General features: G+C 42.6%; 1 protein-coding gene across 1 annotated transcript in view; it reads left to right on the top strand.

The window, feature by feature from the left end:
* The first annotated feature begins 736 nt into the window (after nt 1-736).
* abhd15a (abhydrolase domain containing 15a) overlaps nt 737-13,902 on the top strand; it is a 374,815-nt gene continuing 361,649 nt past the window's right edge. Inside the window, exons 1-2 of the mRNA XM_079514202.1 lie at nt 737-1,506; nt 12,602-12,954. Of these exons, the coding sequence (XP_079370328.1) occupies nt 958-1,506; nt 12,602-12,954 (902 nt within the window). The 5' untranslated portion in view covers nt 737-957. The remainder of the gene's footprint in view (nt 1,507-12,601; nt 12,955-13,902) is intronic.

Genomic DNA, 13,902 nt, shown 5'->3' on the forward strand with positions numbered 1-13,902 from the left:
GAATTGATCACTGTCTGAAAATGCTATCTTCTTCTCGGTTTTCAATTTTCATATACGCCTACAACCTGATTGAAATAAACCATAGTCTTTATTAAAGACTGAAAGATCAGAATAGTAGCCTACTTAACTGTGCCAATAAATATGTTCTTGGGACACCCGGACACGGTATTCTTGCCAATGTGTGCCATAAATGATTAGTAGCCTATCTGGGGCTAGAAACCTCCATAATCTATCCTTGAAAATACAATTATATAAAATATATAAAATAAAAAAATAACTCAGACACAGATTTAGCCGTGAAGTGTGAACCATGGCTAACACAGATCTAAAAATGGATAGTCTGTCTAATGATGGAAGAAAATGTGCAAAGAAATCGTCGCAAAGGCAAAGGGCACGGTTTCGACATGATGGGAGGCGCCGGCTGCCCCCATGCAGGCTCCTCCAGCATCAACAGTCAGTGCACTGCATTCAGTCACAGCGAGGTTTCTGGCGCTCACTCACAGTTTATATCAGCACTCAGCAGCCCTGCACGGGATGAGATCCTTCACCAACAGCTTATGCGTGCAGCGTGTAGGTACTGTAAATGGAGAGAAGAAGAATTCCAATTTGTAACCGAGTCCTGACTCCTGACCTAGACTGAAATTACATTTAGACTGCATCTGGGATGACTCAACGAGCAAGCTGTGCGCCTTAATTATTTGGCACAAAAAAAGCAAACCGAACTGAAGTAGGGACACACTGGCTCAGCTGTAGTTGTAAAACTTCACTGTCGAGAGCAGTTTCATGTTTATAAGAGTAAGAGAGAACGCATTGTCCTCTGTGACATCTTGTTAAATTGAAAATGGTCCGGTGGAGTAGTAGTATTTGTAATGCGATTTTATATTTATCAACCTAAAATCCAAAAGCTAAGAGGTTTAGCCTACTATATCGTTAAGTGCGCTCCGTCTGATCGTTCCGATGCTGGAATGGCTCGTGGCTCTCTGCATTGTGATCCTGGTGGCACTCATTTGGCCAGGCTCCAAATATTTTTCCACCGAGAACCAGACAGAAGCATTGCTTCAAGGAGGACTGCGAATTCCACGACGGAAAACGAGGGAGACGACAGCAGAGAGTACGGTCTCAGACCGTGGGGAGGACGGGGTCCAAACAGGAGATGACACGGCGACCACAGTCGCGCTGATATGCAAGCCTTCCGCGCTTGCCAACTACCTGCTCAAACACTGCAGGACTTTCAGCAATTATTCGCCGTGTGTGGGGTTTACCTGGCGAGCGAGTGCCTTTCTCCAGACTGTGTATGACGCGTGCTGGCCCTACAACAGTCCGGTCCAATTTGTCCGGGACAACCTGCAGCTGAGCGACGACGGTCTGGTGGCCTTGGACTGGGCGGTGGCGCTGGCTGGCACCTCTTCTTACCACAAACGCAGAAGGACCTCCAGCCACTCTACATGTCCTGTTCTGCTCATTATACCCAATTCTTTTGGGAAGATCACTAGAAATGTGCTTAAGGTAGGGTAACAATCATGCACCTTTAATTCTTTCTTCTTTCCCGCAGCTCCGTGCGTAATACAGATGTGATGTGAAGATGGGCATCTTATGTGAAGCACCCATAAGATGCCCATCTTGATTCTGATTGATTATAAAAGATATGGCGTCACATGTCTCCCCAAATAACACAAGCCTTCCATTGTAGGCAGCAATATTCCTATTCCATTCTGCAGATGATTAATACAGACAATTTAAAAAGACAGTTAAAATATCCTCTTGACCTACGTATACATTTTGGGGAATAAATAAGGTTACTTTAAGAAAATGTACATTTAGTTTCTGATTAGCGCAGAGTATTTTGATATTAAACACATTTAACCTCATCTGACACGTTGCAGTGCAAAAAGAATGTTCCTCTTAGCACAGCATTTGTGTAAACACATAAAACAAAGTGTTATCAACTGCACTTAAAGTAGGCATATATACCTTGTCAATGACGTTGCTAGGAAACAGCTTAATTTAAGTTTATTTCCTGTCTAGACACTGATATTCACAAACAGTGCAACGGGAACTTCAACACATCTGAAGATTTATGTTGTCAGGCATGAAATGTTCTATAGGCCTATAGACTATAGCCTGCAGTTCTCTACAATCAAATCATCAGTGTTAATTTAATTCTGCAAGTATAAAAATGGATCCAAATGTTCTGTGTAAGGGTGCAAAATAGCCTTTTGATTGATTGATTGATTGATTGATTGATTGATTGATTAAATACTTTATTAGTCAGAAATGTAAACAGCATCAGGTACAGTCAGACAATAAGGCTAAAAGGATAATAGAAAAAGGTCATGGGGACTTGTTTCCATTGTGGTCCTATATGTATTCAATTCATCAACATAGTATTAAAAAATCACACCCGTGTGAAGTGAGGGGTGCTCTTATCATCGTAAATCATACTCTCATCTCTACATCTCATACTCATACAATCAGAATGCCTGTTGGCACAAATTTACGTCATATTTGGCGGACATTTGACCTAATTTCTCCTGTCATTGTCGATGGCAAATATGAGACGTGTGAGGACAAGATGACATAAACTTTCCCTTCATTGCCAATGGCATTTAATGTTTGTGTTGCGGACATTTTGTGGGGACAAAAGCTGTATATAGGAGGGGCTAGTGCCCCTCAAAAGTCACACTTGTGAGAAGTGAGGGGCACTCTTATACATCATAATACATCACATTCCGGCCAATCACAATTGGTGTCCTCACTTTGCTGTCCTCACTTCCCCTCCTATGTCCAGCTTTGAGTGTTTGTGTAAACACAAACATTGTGTACTGTAAACACAAACATTGAAGACAAAAGTGTGTAAACACAAACATTGAAGACTAAAGTCGTGTGTAAACACAAACATTGTGTACTGTAAACACAAACATTGAAGACAAAAGTGTGTAAACACAAACATTGAAGACAAAAGTGTGTAAACACAAACATATAAAGACCAAAGTGAGGACACAAATTGAGATTGGCCAGAATGAGATGATGTATGATGATGTATAATGATAAGAGCGCCCCTCACTTCACACAGTTTTCTCAAATCCATGGTACACACAGACACAGAAAGCTGGCTATGGGTGCTTCCAGACAGTGGAGTCACGAAGATGCCAAAAGCTGCGAGCGACAGGCGTCTCTTCCAGGTTTTTAGACAGCTGGTGGATGGAAATGAAGCTCCACCCACACGGCAACTTGCAGCGTCGGCCAGAAAACCGGAAACTCTTTGCCGACACAAGTTGCCACGGGTGGAGCTTAATTTCCACCACCATTTATCATGATTATTAGTCAGGACCTATTATATGAAGAGGTTGAAAATTGGTGAAGTGGTCCTTTAACCCTGTTTTCTACCCAGAGCTATCCCAGACTAGCAAAGTGTTTTGGAATTAGGTGGGTCATCGGCTTTAGGTCGAGAAGAATTAGAATCAGTTTGTTATGGGAGGTCTGAAGCTTTCCGTGACATTGAGATGTTGGAGAACCAAGAGGTGCAAGCAAAGTGGCCTAATTGTATTTTGGAGTAGAAACGGGTAGCATCTAATATAAAGGGGAACATAATGGTTATTCAGCTGCAAGCAGTTTGAGCACAAGTCTTTGTATTTAGCTCTGGAGTGGAATGTCCAGTCAAGCAGAGGGGGAGAAAAAGAGCAGATGAGGTCAAAGTAAGCAAATGTACCTGGCAACATCAGCCATTCGGCTTTCAATACACTGATTGTTGTAATTGAGTGAGGCATCGCTTGACTTGTATACAAGGCATCACTTGACTGAGGCGCCCAGAGCTGTTCAGTGAATAGACTTGAATGCCCATTGCCTGATTTATACTTTGTCATAGGACAGAGTATGTTTGCTAATGAGTCAGGGGCCTCCTGAATAGTTGCAGCTCGTTTAATTTACTGTTAGCTCTGTGAGAGAATCCAGTCTTCTTGAATGCAGGTTGTCCGTGAATAAAAGCTGCCTATGAGCTGTTGAGACGAGAGCAGTGTAATGTGGAAGGAATTTCGAACAGTGGGTTATGCAGTGTGAACTAGAAAGAGGCCTCTCTGCAGAGCTCATATCTCTGCCAAGCTATGGCATGGTTTTGTAAAAAAAAATAACCCCCTCTCAAATTTTGGAAGGCAATTACAGACAAAATGTTGAATATCAAAAAGTTGTTTCATGCATCACATGACTCCCAAGATGATGTGATCTAATTTAGTGAACTTAGCTGTACTCCCTCAGCCAACCATGCATTAGCAGCCGGGTCCAGACTCTTCCGCACAAATGAATGGAAATGCGATTTCAAGGGGGAGTGGTTAACCAGGCTACGCAAATCCCAGGAGTTGATAGAGTGGATCACATAATTCATACAATCATATAATTGGGAGATCTAAAGGTCTGAGGTCCTTTGACTAATGACTGTGAGCTTCAGTTCTTGACCGTTTCCCATGACCCTCTACCATATTGCCAAATTTCGTGGAAAGCGACAGCACTGCCATAACTGCAAAAAGTGGCGGAAGAAGAAATAACAGTAGAAAAACATTAGGGGCCTTTTTCCCTTTGGGCTTGGCCCCTAAATAATAATTGTAAGAATAATAATAATAATAATAATAATAATAATAATAACAAATAATAATCATCATGTTTCTGCAACAAACAATGTAATTTGTCACATTTGTGGAACCCTGTATGGGTCTATGTGAAGTAACTTAACATTTGTGTTTTTTTGGGCAAGATAAGCTCTGGACTAAACAAACACAAAAACATAATCTTCACCCCTGGCCTAAGTGGCCTTTGGCCTGGCGAAGATAATGAGTGACTTCCATTATTGAAATAGAGGGAGAAATAGGCAGATGACAGGGAAGAGAAAGACATAACAAATGGATCAATGAGACCCACAGAAGGGGAAAATAGTCTTACGAAAGGACAGTAAATATAAAGTTGGGGTAAAAAAAGAAGAAAAAAAGACGGTGTGCAACAATGCAATTTTAAGATTTTACAATTTTAAGTATTTGCCTGATTAGATTGTTGAATTATTTATTATATTTTTACAAATAGATGATTTGATTTCTTTAATGAACTACCAAATCCAAGGGGCAAATTATAGAGGGGAAAAAGCTATTTCTTCCTCTCCCATTATAGCGGACAGCCAAATGGGAAGGTTCAAAAGTTAACTCCACATTCTGTCTTGTGCCTCTCCCATTTACTCGTTCTGGGCCTGCAACAAATGTGCTGTAGTACAGTTACTGTATATCATCTGTGGCTTGAGGCTCCAAATCAATTTAGACAGCGCCTGTCACTGTTGGGAGATTCACTCACAAAACTGTGTCCCTCTCTATGTGTGGGGGCGCGTGTCTGTATGCACGTGTGTCACATAAAGTATACTTCTGTGTTTGTAAAATAGAGAAAGAAAACCATTGGGGGATGTTTCACAGTTGCCTGGATAGCGACAGATTCTGCCCACTGCTACTCGTTTCACTTCGATATCAGGCTAGATTCACTTTCACAGCCCCCCTCATGATCATGACAGTGAACGTCTCTCTTTTGGTCTTTGAATCAGACTTTGGAAGGTTGTAAAGCTATAGCCCAATTAACTTCAGTACCTTTATTACATTTCAATCAATCTCTGTGAGCCTATAGCTGTATTAGTCACTGTATTGAAGATATTACAGTAATGTAACTCAAGCTGTAAAGTGATTCCTCTGGATTCACAATCCTATTATGAGATCATGTGTGAAGGAGTAATATAAAAAAATGTGTTTTCCATAAGTCGGCCTCCTGGTGGCGCTATAAAGAGCAGATGTGGAAAAATACAGGGCAAAGGTTTTTCCTTGGCCTCTAGGGAACTCGTGTGCATACATAGTGTTACACAGATATCGGCGCAGTTATAGGTAAAAACACGAATGGGCCAGTTATAGTGCCACCATGAGGCTGAGGTGAGAAATTTCAAGTAGCATTTCTTCCTGGACCTAGTGGGAATGTGCGTGCAACATTTCACAGAAATCACTCAATGTGTTCATGATTTGTGACATTTTGTTCCAAACGGAGGAGTCCTGCGAACTTTGGAACCCAATCTTAGACAATCAGGATGGAGTTTGAAAAATCTGAAAGACCTGTTTCATTTAATGGCTATAGTATAGAGAGACTGTGTACCGATTTGTGTACGCGTGATGTTTGGACAAAATCTGTAGGTGTACTGTCAAAAAATGTGTTTTGCAAAACTCTGCCTCCTGGTGGCGCTGTAACATGTCCATGTGAACAATTTGGGGCAGAGGTGTGTTGGCTGTGATCAAGCAGAGATTAGTGCCAGAGATTAGCTGTCCACAGACGGACGGACGGACAGACAGACACACACACGGATGGACGGAGTGCAAAACATACTCTGTCCCCACGCCTTCGGCCTGGTGGAGACAAAAAAGATCATCTATCAACCCCTGTTTTTTTCTTCTTTTTTTGTCCTTTACCATTCATTCAATCTAGGCTGTCGTACAAGTAATGACTGAAATGCAGGGTCATGGGCCATTCAAGCGAGCCCCTGATCAGTGTGTAGGGTAGTCACTTCGTAGCTTGTAATAAGTAAAAGTGCCACGAACCAGACATTCTGAACAGCTGTTGCAGTCTTCTGTTCTTTACTTGATAAGTTTGTGGTTTACAGGAGGAGACATAAACAAAGATAGAACCCCCCTATTTCTAGATTCCTGAGGTTCCTTTTTTATATTGCCAGTAATAGGGAGAGCCTCCGTCCCCACCAGCTATGGGAATTTTAAATCCAACTACGTTGAGAATCAACAGGATTTTCAAAGCACTGTATCTCTAAAGGTTCGAGAGCTGTCCATGGTGGGCCGCCGCACACCCGCCGATCGTGAATCATTTGTGAGTTTGTACCGCATCGCTGAGCAAATGTAACTCGTTGTAATGCTAGCTAAGTTGTATGAGCTAATGCGAGTGGTGATGTGCTCACAACAAAGGCCCCCACCTTCCTGAATAACCCGGAAAGGAAACAAGCACCGTAGAGTGAGAGCGGGCGGGTGGCATTCCTTATAGGTGTGCGCATGCTAACACTAGATGGCGCTAAAGGAATTAAATTAAGCCTACTCGCCACCACACCGATATCGGCTCGACTCGGCCGTGGAAGGTAGTTGGATAGTCTACTGCAGACAACTTATCTTCGGCACGGCGCTATCGACGGGTCGGGACCTGGTTGGGACTTCTAGTCGGACGTCTATCGCCAACCAGACTTGTTTGGCCGGGGCCCCACAGGCTGAGGCTAAGTGGGGAAAAGTGTTTTGTTTTGGTGCAGATACGGAGACTCCAATGTTGCGACCAGGTCTATGAAAACAAGTCCAAAAGAAGCGACCGGTTTCATCCATAGAGTTATAAATAATAGAGACTGCACCGGAATTCCCCTCCCATCCACTTTCATTGAGTTGCTCACCCAGTGCCTGAGGCTTTTTCACCCCTTCTTCCGGGTTGGAAAAGTGGTGCGCTCCGACCATTTGGGGCCTATCTACGTCATAGAATTGCATTAAACGGGTTGGAATAACGTGTTCCTTCCACGCGATGTCCAACCAGGGAAACTCCCCCTGCCAGGAGCAACTTGGACACTCATGCATGAAGGAAGCATGAGTTCAAGTCCGTTGCTCTCCCCAGGTTGGCGGAGGGTGTGTGTAGAGCCCAGGATCACATTAGATAATTGACACAGGGGTGAAAAATGGGTTACAAAATCGTGAGATAAAAATTATAAGTACAAAAAAAAAGAATTCCTCTCGGTGGCCGGGGCTTGGTTTCACCACTTGAGCCCTATTTCAGCAGCTATTTTCAAAAAAGAACCTTGAAAGCAAGCCCAAATAAGCAACTACACTTCAGAAAATCCAAACAAAAGCAACCCGTAACTATGAATATTTACAAGGGACTTTACAGGAAAACAAGTCCAGTCGCTTATAATAAGCAAACCTGTTGACGCTGGCAGGTTAGCGTTGCAGGCTACTTTCACCTCCTAGTGTGGTGTGGAGGTGTCATCTGAATGCAATGTGCAGTCGGCCAACTTTTAAATGCCAACTACATAATATTGTATGCAGAAGATGGACATGGTATTATACGAATAGAGTACTACTGAGTACTATCAGTTTTGAATAAATAGTGTTAATAATAATAATAAGTGTTTACAATATGTTCTTCCTTGTGGAATGCCACTATCTCTCTGTCTTTGTCCATGCGTGCGTATCCTACCGTGTCTCAAGACCGTACTCAGGGAATTCCTCATTGAAGTGACAGTTTATTAGACCTGATGAAAAATCACAGGAGTCTGTGCTGTCCTGCCCTTGCTCTCTCTGTTACATACATGCTATAATATCCACACATTGTCCTTGTTGAATATAGTATGCAGAGTATGCCTCAGAATTACAGGATTGCAGTCTCTGCAATCTTTGATCATTCTAAAATCAATCCATGGTATGGGGTTGGATTAGTACCTCTCACAAAGTGAACTAATTCAAAGCACGTAATATGACACGCCGCCTGGCTCAGCACAAATTCATTCTGCGGCAATCCTACAGTGCCTTAATGTATTCTCAACAGCAATTTTCAAAACTGCAATAATGATGATAATGTTCAATACAGTGCTTCAAATAACCAGGGTTGACATTTCTAAATGGAAAAGTAGGGAGACCACCTCCAACCACTGCCCATATGTGCAAGTTACGGTATATAGTATTGACATACTCTACCACAGGGGTTCTCAGCCTCCCCCTCGGGGGGTCACCAAATTATTTTGGGGGGTCCCCAAATTATTTAAAAAATAAATATATATATATGGCTGGAAAATGGGAATTAAGAGTTTACATAGTACGTGGTGCATGCATAAACTTTCCATATCTGTTTCCAGTATTAATTTATGATATATTTTCTCTATTATTAAGGTTACTTTTGCAGTCAGTTTGTATTGGTGGAGGGGGGCGGGGCGGGGGTCACGAGACATGGCCAAAGCATTTCCGGGGGTCCCCAGCCAAAAAGGTTGAGAACCCCTGCTCTACCATACTGAATGGTTAAAATAATATGTTATTCATTAAAATATGTCCCAGATTGTAGCTTTAAGCACAATAGTGATATGACATAAATTAGAATAAGCTAACAGCCTCTTACACTGACACTTCTCCATGTTAGAGTTAGAGACCTTTTGAACAGGAATTATTAAACAAAGTGACTGTGCTTGGAATACAGGGAGCATATCCCAACACTTCTAATCATCTATCCAGACATGTAAGCCTTTTCTTCATAAATATAGAGTGAACAAAAGTGGTAGATATGGCAGATTGCCCTCAGCCTGTAAATATTTAATGTATAGTGATATGCTTTATCTCTTCCTGCATTCCATGGTGCTCTCTGCAGGCTGCCAGGCTTGGACGAAGAATATAATTGAATTCTATACTACTGTAGTGTATATATGATTATGTTACTTCTATGGATCAGGTCTACGCTGTGATCACACACAACTGTCAAGAAGCTGGACAACTGAACCGACACTATCCATGGTACTATAGTTTGTACACCTATCACCTATTAGTACTTTAAACTACATAGTGCCACTTGGCTTTGTCCTTGAACATTTATTTTCTAATTTAGCATTATACTGTAATAATCACACTAGGTAAAAAACTATTCTGGAGGCTGAGGCGTATTCAATTAACATATTTTACCTTTCATCTTATAAGTAGAACACCAGTGTGTGTGTGTGTGTGTGTGTGTGTGTGTGTGTGTGTGTGTGTGTGTGTGTGTGTGCCTGCCTGCGTGCGTGCGTGCGTGCGTGCGTGCGTGCGTGCGTGCGTGCGTGCGTGCGTGCGTGCGAGAGAGAGAACATGCGTGAGTAAGGAGGCAGGTGAGAGGGGAGGCTTTACTTCAATATAGATGGACTGGGCTTCAAAAGCAGGGGTATCAGGGGCACGGTGGCACAGTCGGTAGTGCTGTCGCCTCACAGCTAGAAGGTCCTATGTTCGATTCCTGCTCGGGACGCTGTGGGTGCTCGCGGCGTGTCCTCCTCCGCGTCATCAGTGCCCATACCCGAGGCGGGGTTGGTGAAAGGGCCTTTCTGTGTGGAGTTTGCATGTTCTCCCCGTGTCCCCTAGGGTAGGTACCCTCACAAAAAACATGCAGTAATCCTGGTCTCTAAACTGCCTCCCCCTGTCCAGCCAGGAATAACGTGTTCCTTCCACGCGCTACGTCCAAACAGGGAAACTCCCCTGTGTCAGGTGTAAAGGAGTGACTTGGACACTCATGCATGAAGGAAGCACGAGTTCAAGTCCGTTGCTCTCCCCAGGTTGGCGGAGGGTGTGTAGAGCCCAGGGTAACATTAGATAATTGATAAGATAATAGATAATTGACCTTTTAAGATTCTTGAAAACAAAGTGTTTGTTTGGATTATAACTCCCTTAAAGGTGCATTATACCGCAGATTTGAACCCGGGTCTCCTACACAATGTTGACATTTTTGCTGAGCTAATACAGCTTACCTGCTTGCTCTGGGGAGAAATAGGATTTTGACCTTCAGTTCAAAATGTATGTGAAAACAGAAACAAGGTTGTGTCCAACATATGTCTATATGCCTATAGGCATACGATCTAAATGTCTCAATAGAAGAGCAGGGAGACCAAATACAACTACCAAATGGTATAAGTTATATTGTATTAACAGACTACCATACAGATTGGACAAAATAACAATAGACCATTAATTATTGTCAGTGCTTGTTCTTTGGAATACCTAACTCAAACAGATTATAAATGTAATTAGCTGCGGTTTACCCTGCTATGACACGTAAAAACTGTCATCAAGACATAGAAGGAACTTAGTTTTAAGATAATTCGTCCATAGTTTTCTTTAAGGCCTCGGGAGAGCAGTTCAGTTCCTCTGTCCAGCACCATTCTTAATCTATGGTGTAAATAGGTTGTCTGAAACAAGACACATTTTTCAACTGGAGCTGATTTTGTAAAAGCCCTTTCTATTCCCTTTCAGCTATTCGGTCAAATAGGTCTCATTGGGTTTTGATCATATCATTATATTAGATTAGAACATTTGGAGTGCACTTGCCATAGTGCCAGCTCTCACAGCACACCAGTAATCCAACCGGGTCCAGACTTGGTGCAAATATTGCTCAGTATACACTGGCTACGACCTGAGCTGCTTTCAACACCTTGAATGTACTTCCACGTAAGTTAGCATTTTTATAGTTTTCCCCCTGCATATTTTGAAAACGAAACCTACAACCTAAACACATAAGGCCCAGTAGGTAGCATTAATTCCAACTGTAAATGAAAACCAAACTTATACACATAGGCCCAGTAGGCTATCTGGCTTTAATGCCTATTGCCTACATTAAGGATACCAGCTACCATTTCAATCCAAACAAGAGGAAGAAAAGCAAGTGTACATCCGTGCACAATTGTGGCAGTGTTATTTTATGAGATGCATGCCTCCCTGCAAGTGCACATGTGTGTGTTGTTTTTACCTAATTGTTTATGGTCATTTATATTTTAATCCATTTCAGAGGTGACATACTGCATGACATCTTATGACCTAGCTGGGGACATCTACAGTCATATCGTGCTCTATGCAGTGTGTTTGTACTGTAAATGCTTTTGCAATATTTCAATGTAGAACTGTTGGAACAGGTTTGAATATACTTTTGAACAAAGCCTGTATGCTGCATTATGGATCTTCATATATTGTCACATTGAATCATTTCAAATGAGCCAAGCTCTCTGCGTACTCACTCCTTCCATGAATGCACTGTGCTGCATCAGTTTCCCTATCTATCTCTCACTCTCACTCACTCACTCACTCACTCACTCACAAGATGGATTAAATAATTGTGATGAGTTACTGTCAAAGCTTATATCATCACGTAGATGGAAAACATATCCAAATGTAATGTTACTAATGGCCTCATAATCCATACTAACATTACATGTATACTGTATATTGTGTAGCAGTAGGACAAAGGCATGCTTTAAAGACATCTGTGCATTTGTAGCTCCACAGACTAGAGCAAATAATGTGCTATATGACATTTTCCGCACGTGTGTGTGTGTGTGTGTGTGTGTGTGTGTGTGTGTGTGTGTGTGTGTGTGTGTGTGTGTGTGTGTATGCGTGTATGCGTGTGTGTGTGTTCCTTTTAATGTTGATTATAGAGCCCAATAAAGCAGGGATACCATCATCTTGAAAAAGCCAATAAATAACCTTTATGGTCGACAATCACAATAAATGTGCACATTACGCTTCAGCCATTTCTAACGTTTAAATATCATTTAGAGAACTGCACTGAACGACCTCTACCCGATAATGATTTTACTGTCCCATCAGCAGTTTACAGCCAATCAAGACAGGCTCATGCTCAATTTAAAATACTCTCTCCGAAAATAGCAGATCTACAAGCTGTTGCTCTTTGAGCAACACCATCCATCATATGACGGAGTACTGTGGAGTAGAGTACTGTATAAATTAGGTTATACACACCCAACAGGTCACTCGACCTGTTCAAAGACCTGAGCATAAATGGACACCCAATCCTTCTCTTCTCTGTCCTTTCTCTTTCCGTGCAGCTGTGTGAGGCAGCACTGTCCCATGGCTATCTCCCCGTCATCTTCAACCGGCGCAGCCAGAACTCCACGCCCCTCACCACCCTCAAACTGCAGCAGTTTGGCGACCCGGGGGACCTTCGCGAAGCCGTGCGCTACATCCGCTACCGGCAGCCTGCGGGGCGGCTGTACGCGGTGAGCGAGAGCACCGGCTCGGGCCTCCTCCTGTCCTACCTTGGGGAGTGCGGATCATCCAGCTATGTAACGGCAGCAGCCTGCCTGTCGCCTGTGTTCCGCTGTCAGAGCTGGTTTGAGAGCGGCCCGTGTTGGCCACTGCAGCGGGCAGTGGTGCTGTACCAGAAGATGTGCCTAAGCAGGTACGGGAAAGAGAAACAATGTGGTGATGAATGAAATTGTGTTTAAAGCAGGTTCAGGAGTAGACCAGACCACCCTCTGCTTATTACGGCCACTCCCTGTTCTCAATCGCCCCACTCCCCGTTCTCAATCGCCTCACTATCTAGTACCACACCTGCCTTCACTCACTCATTCACCCTACCTTGGGTTCATCATCCCGTTTTACATTCATCTCATTACGTTTCAATAAATCATTAAACTTAAGTAGAGGTGTTTTGTCTTAAGAGGTACTTTGAGGGGATTCATAGACTGTTGATACACAGTAAAATCTCTTTTGTATATTGATGACTTCAAAACATGCCATTTCACATGTATCCGGAGAACGTTTTCCGACTCGCCGCGGTTTAGTGCATTTTAGTTTTACTTCACCTTCATTTAAATTGCATTGAATTGAGAGAGAGAGGATAGTTGTTTAGAGTTTACACTAGATGAAGTAGGAATGCTAAAGTTTAAACACCAAAGTAGCCTACCGAAACAATGTAATTCATTAGTAAACAATATCCTGAAATATCATTGTTATTCACATACTCACCTTTTTATCATTATCTAGCTGACCATTTAATTGCACAAAATAATTTGATCACTTTGGAAATTAACTATAACATCTGTGGGTTTGACATACTACACTGATGAAGAGAGCATGTTAGCATAACGATGAAGACATTGATGAAGACCTTTCGATGCGGTGAGTTGGAAAACTGGCGAGTTCTCCGGTATCCTTTCACATCATCGGGCACATGGGCTGTACAGCCGATGACACTGGCGACATTATGGTAATCATGGCAACTACACATAGTGGGTAAGTGGGGAGAAAGGAGAAGAAAAGAACATTGCCAGTCATTGTGCAGGGTATTGAGAGATATAATGGGGAGAAGATTGTGGCAGAACACAATGGAAAGGTAAACTGATTG

The sequence above is a fragment of the Electrona antarctica genome (genome assembly GCF_951216825.1).
Source record: "Electrona antarctica genome assembly, chromosome: 11".
NCBI lineage: Eukaryota > Metazoa > Chordata > Actinopteri > Myctophiformes > Myctophidae > Electrona > Electrona antarctica.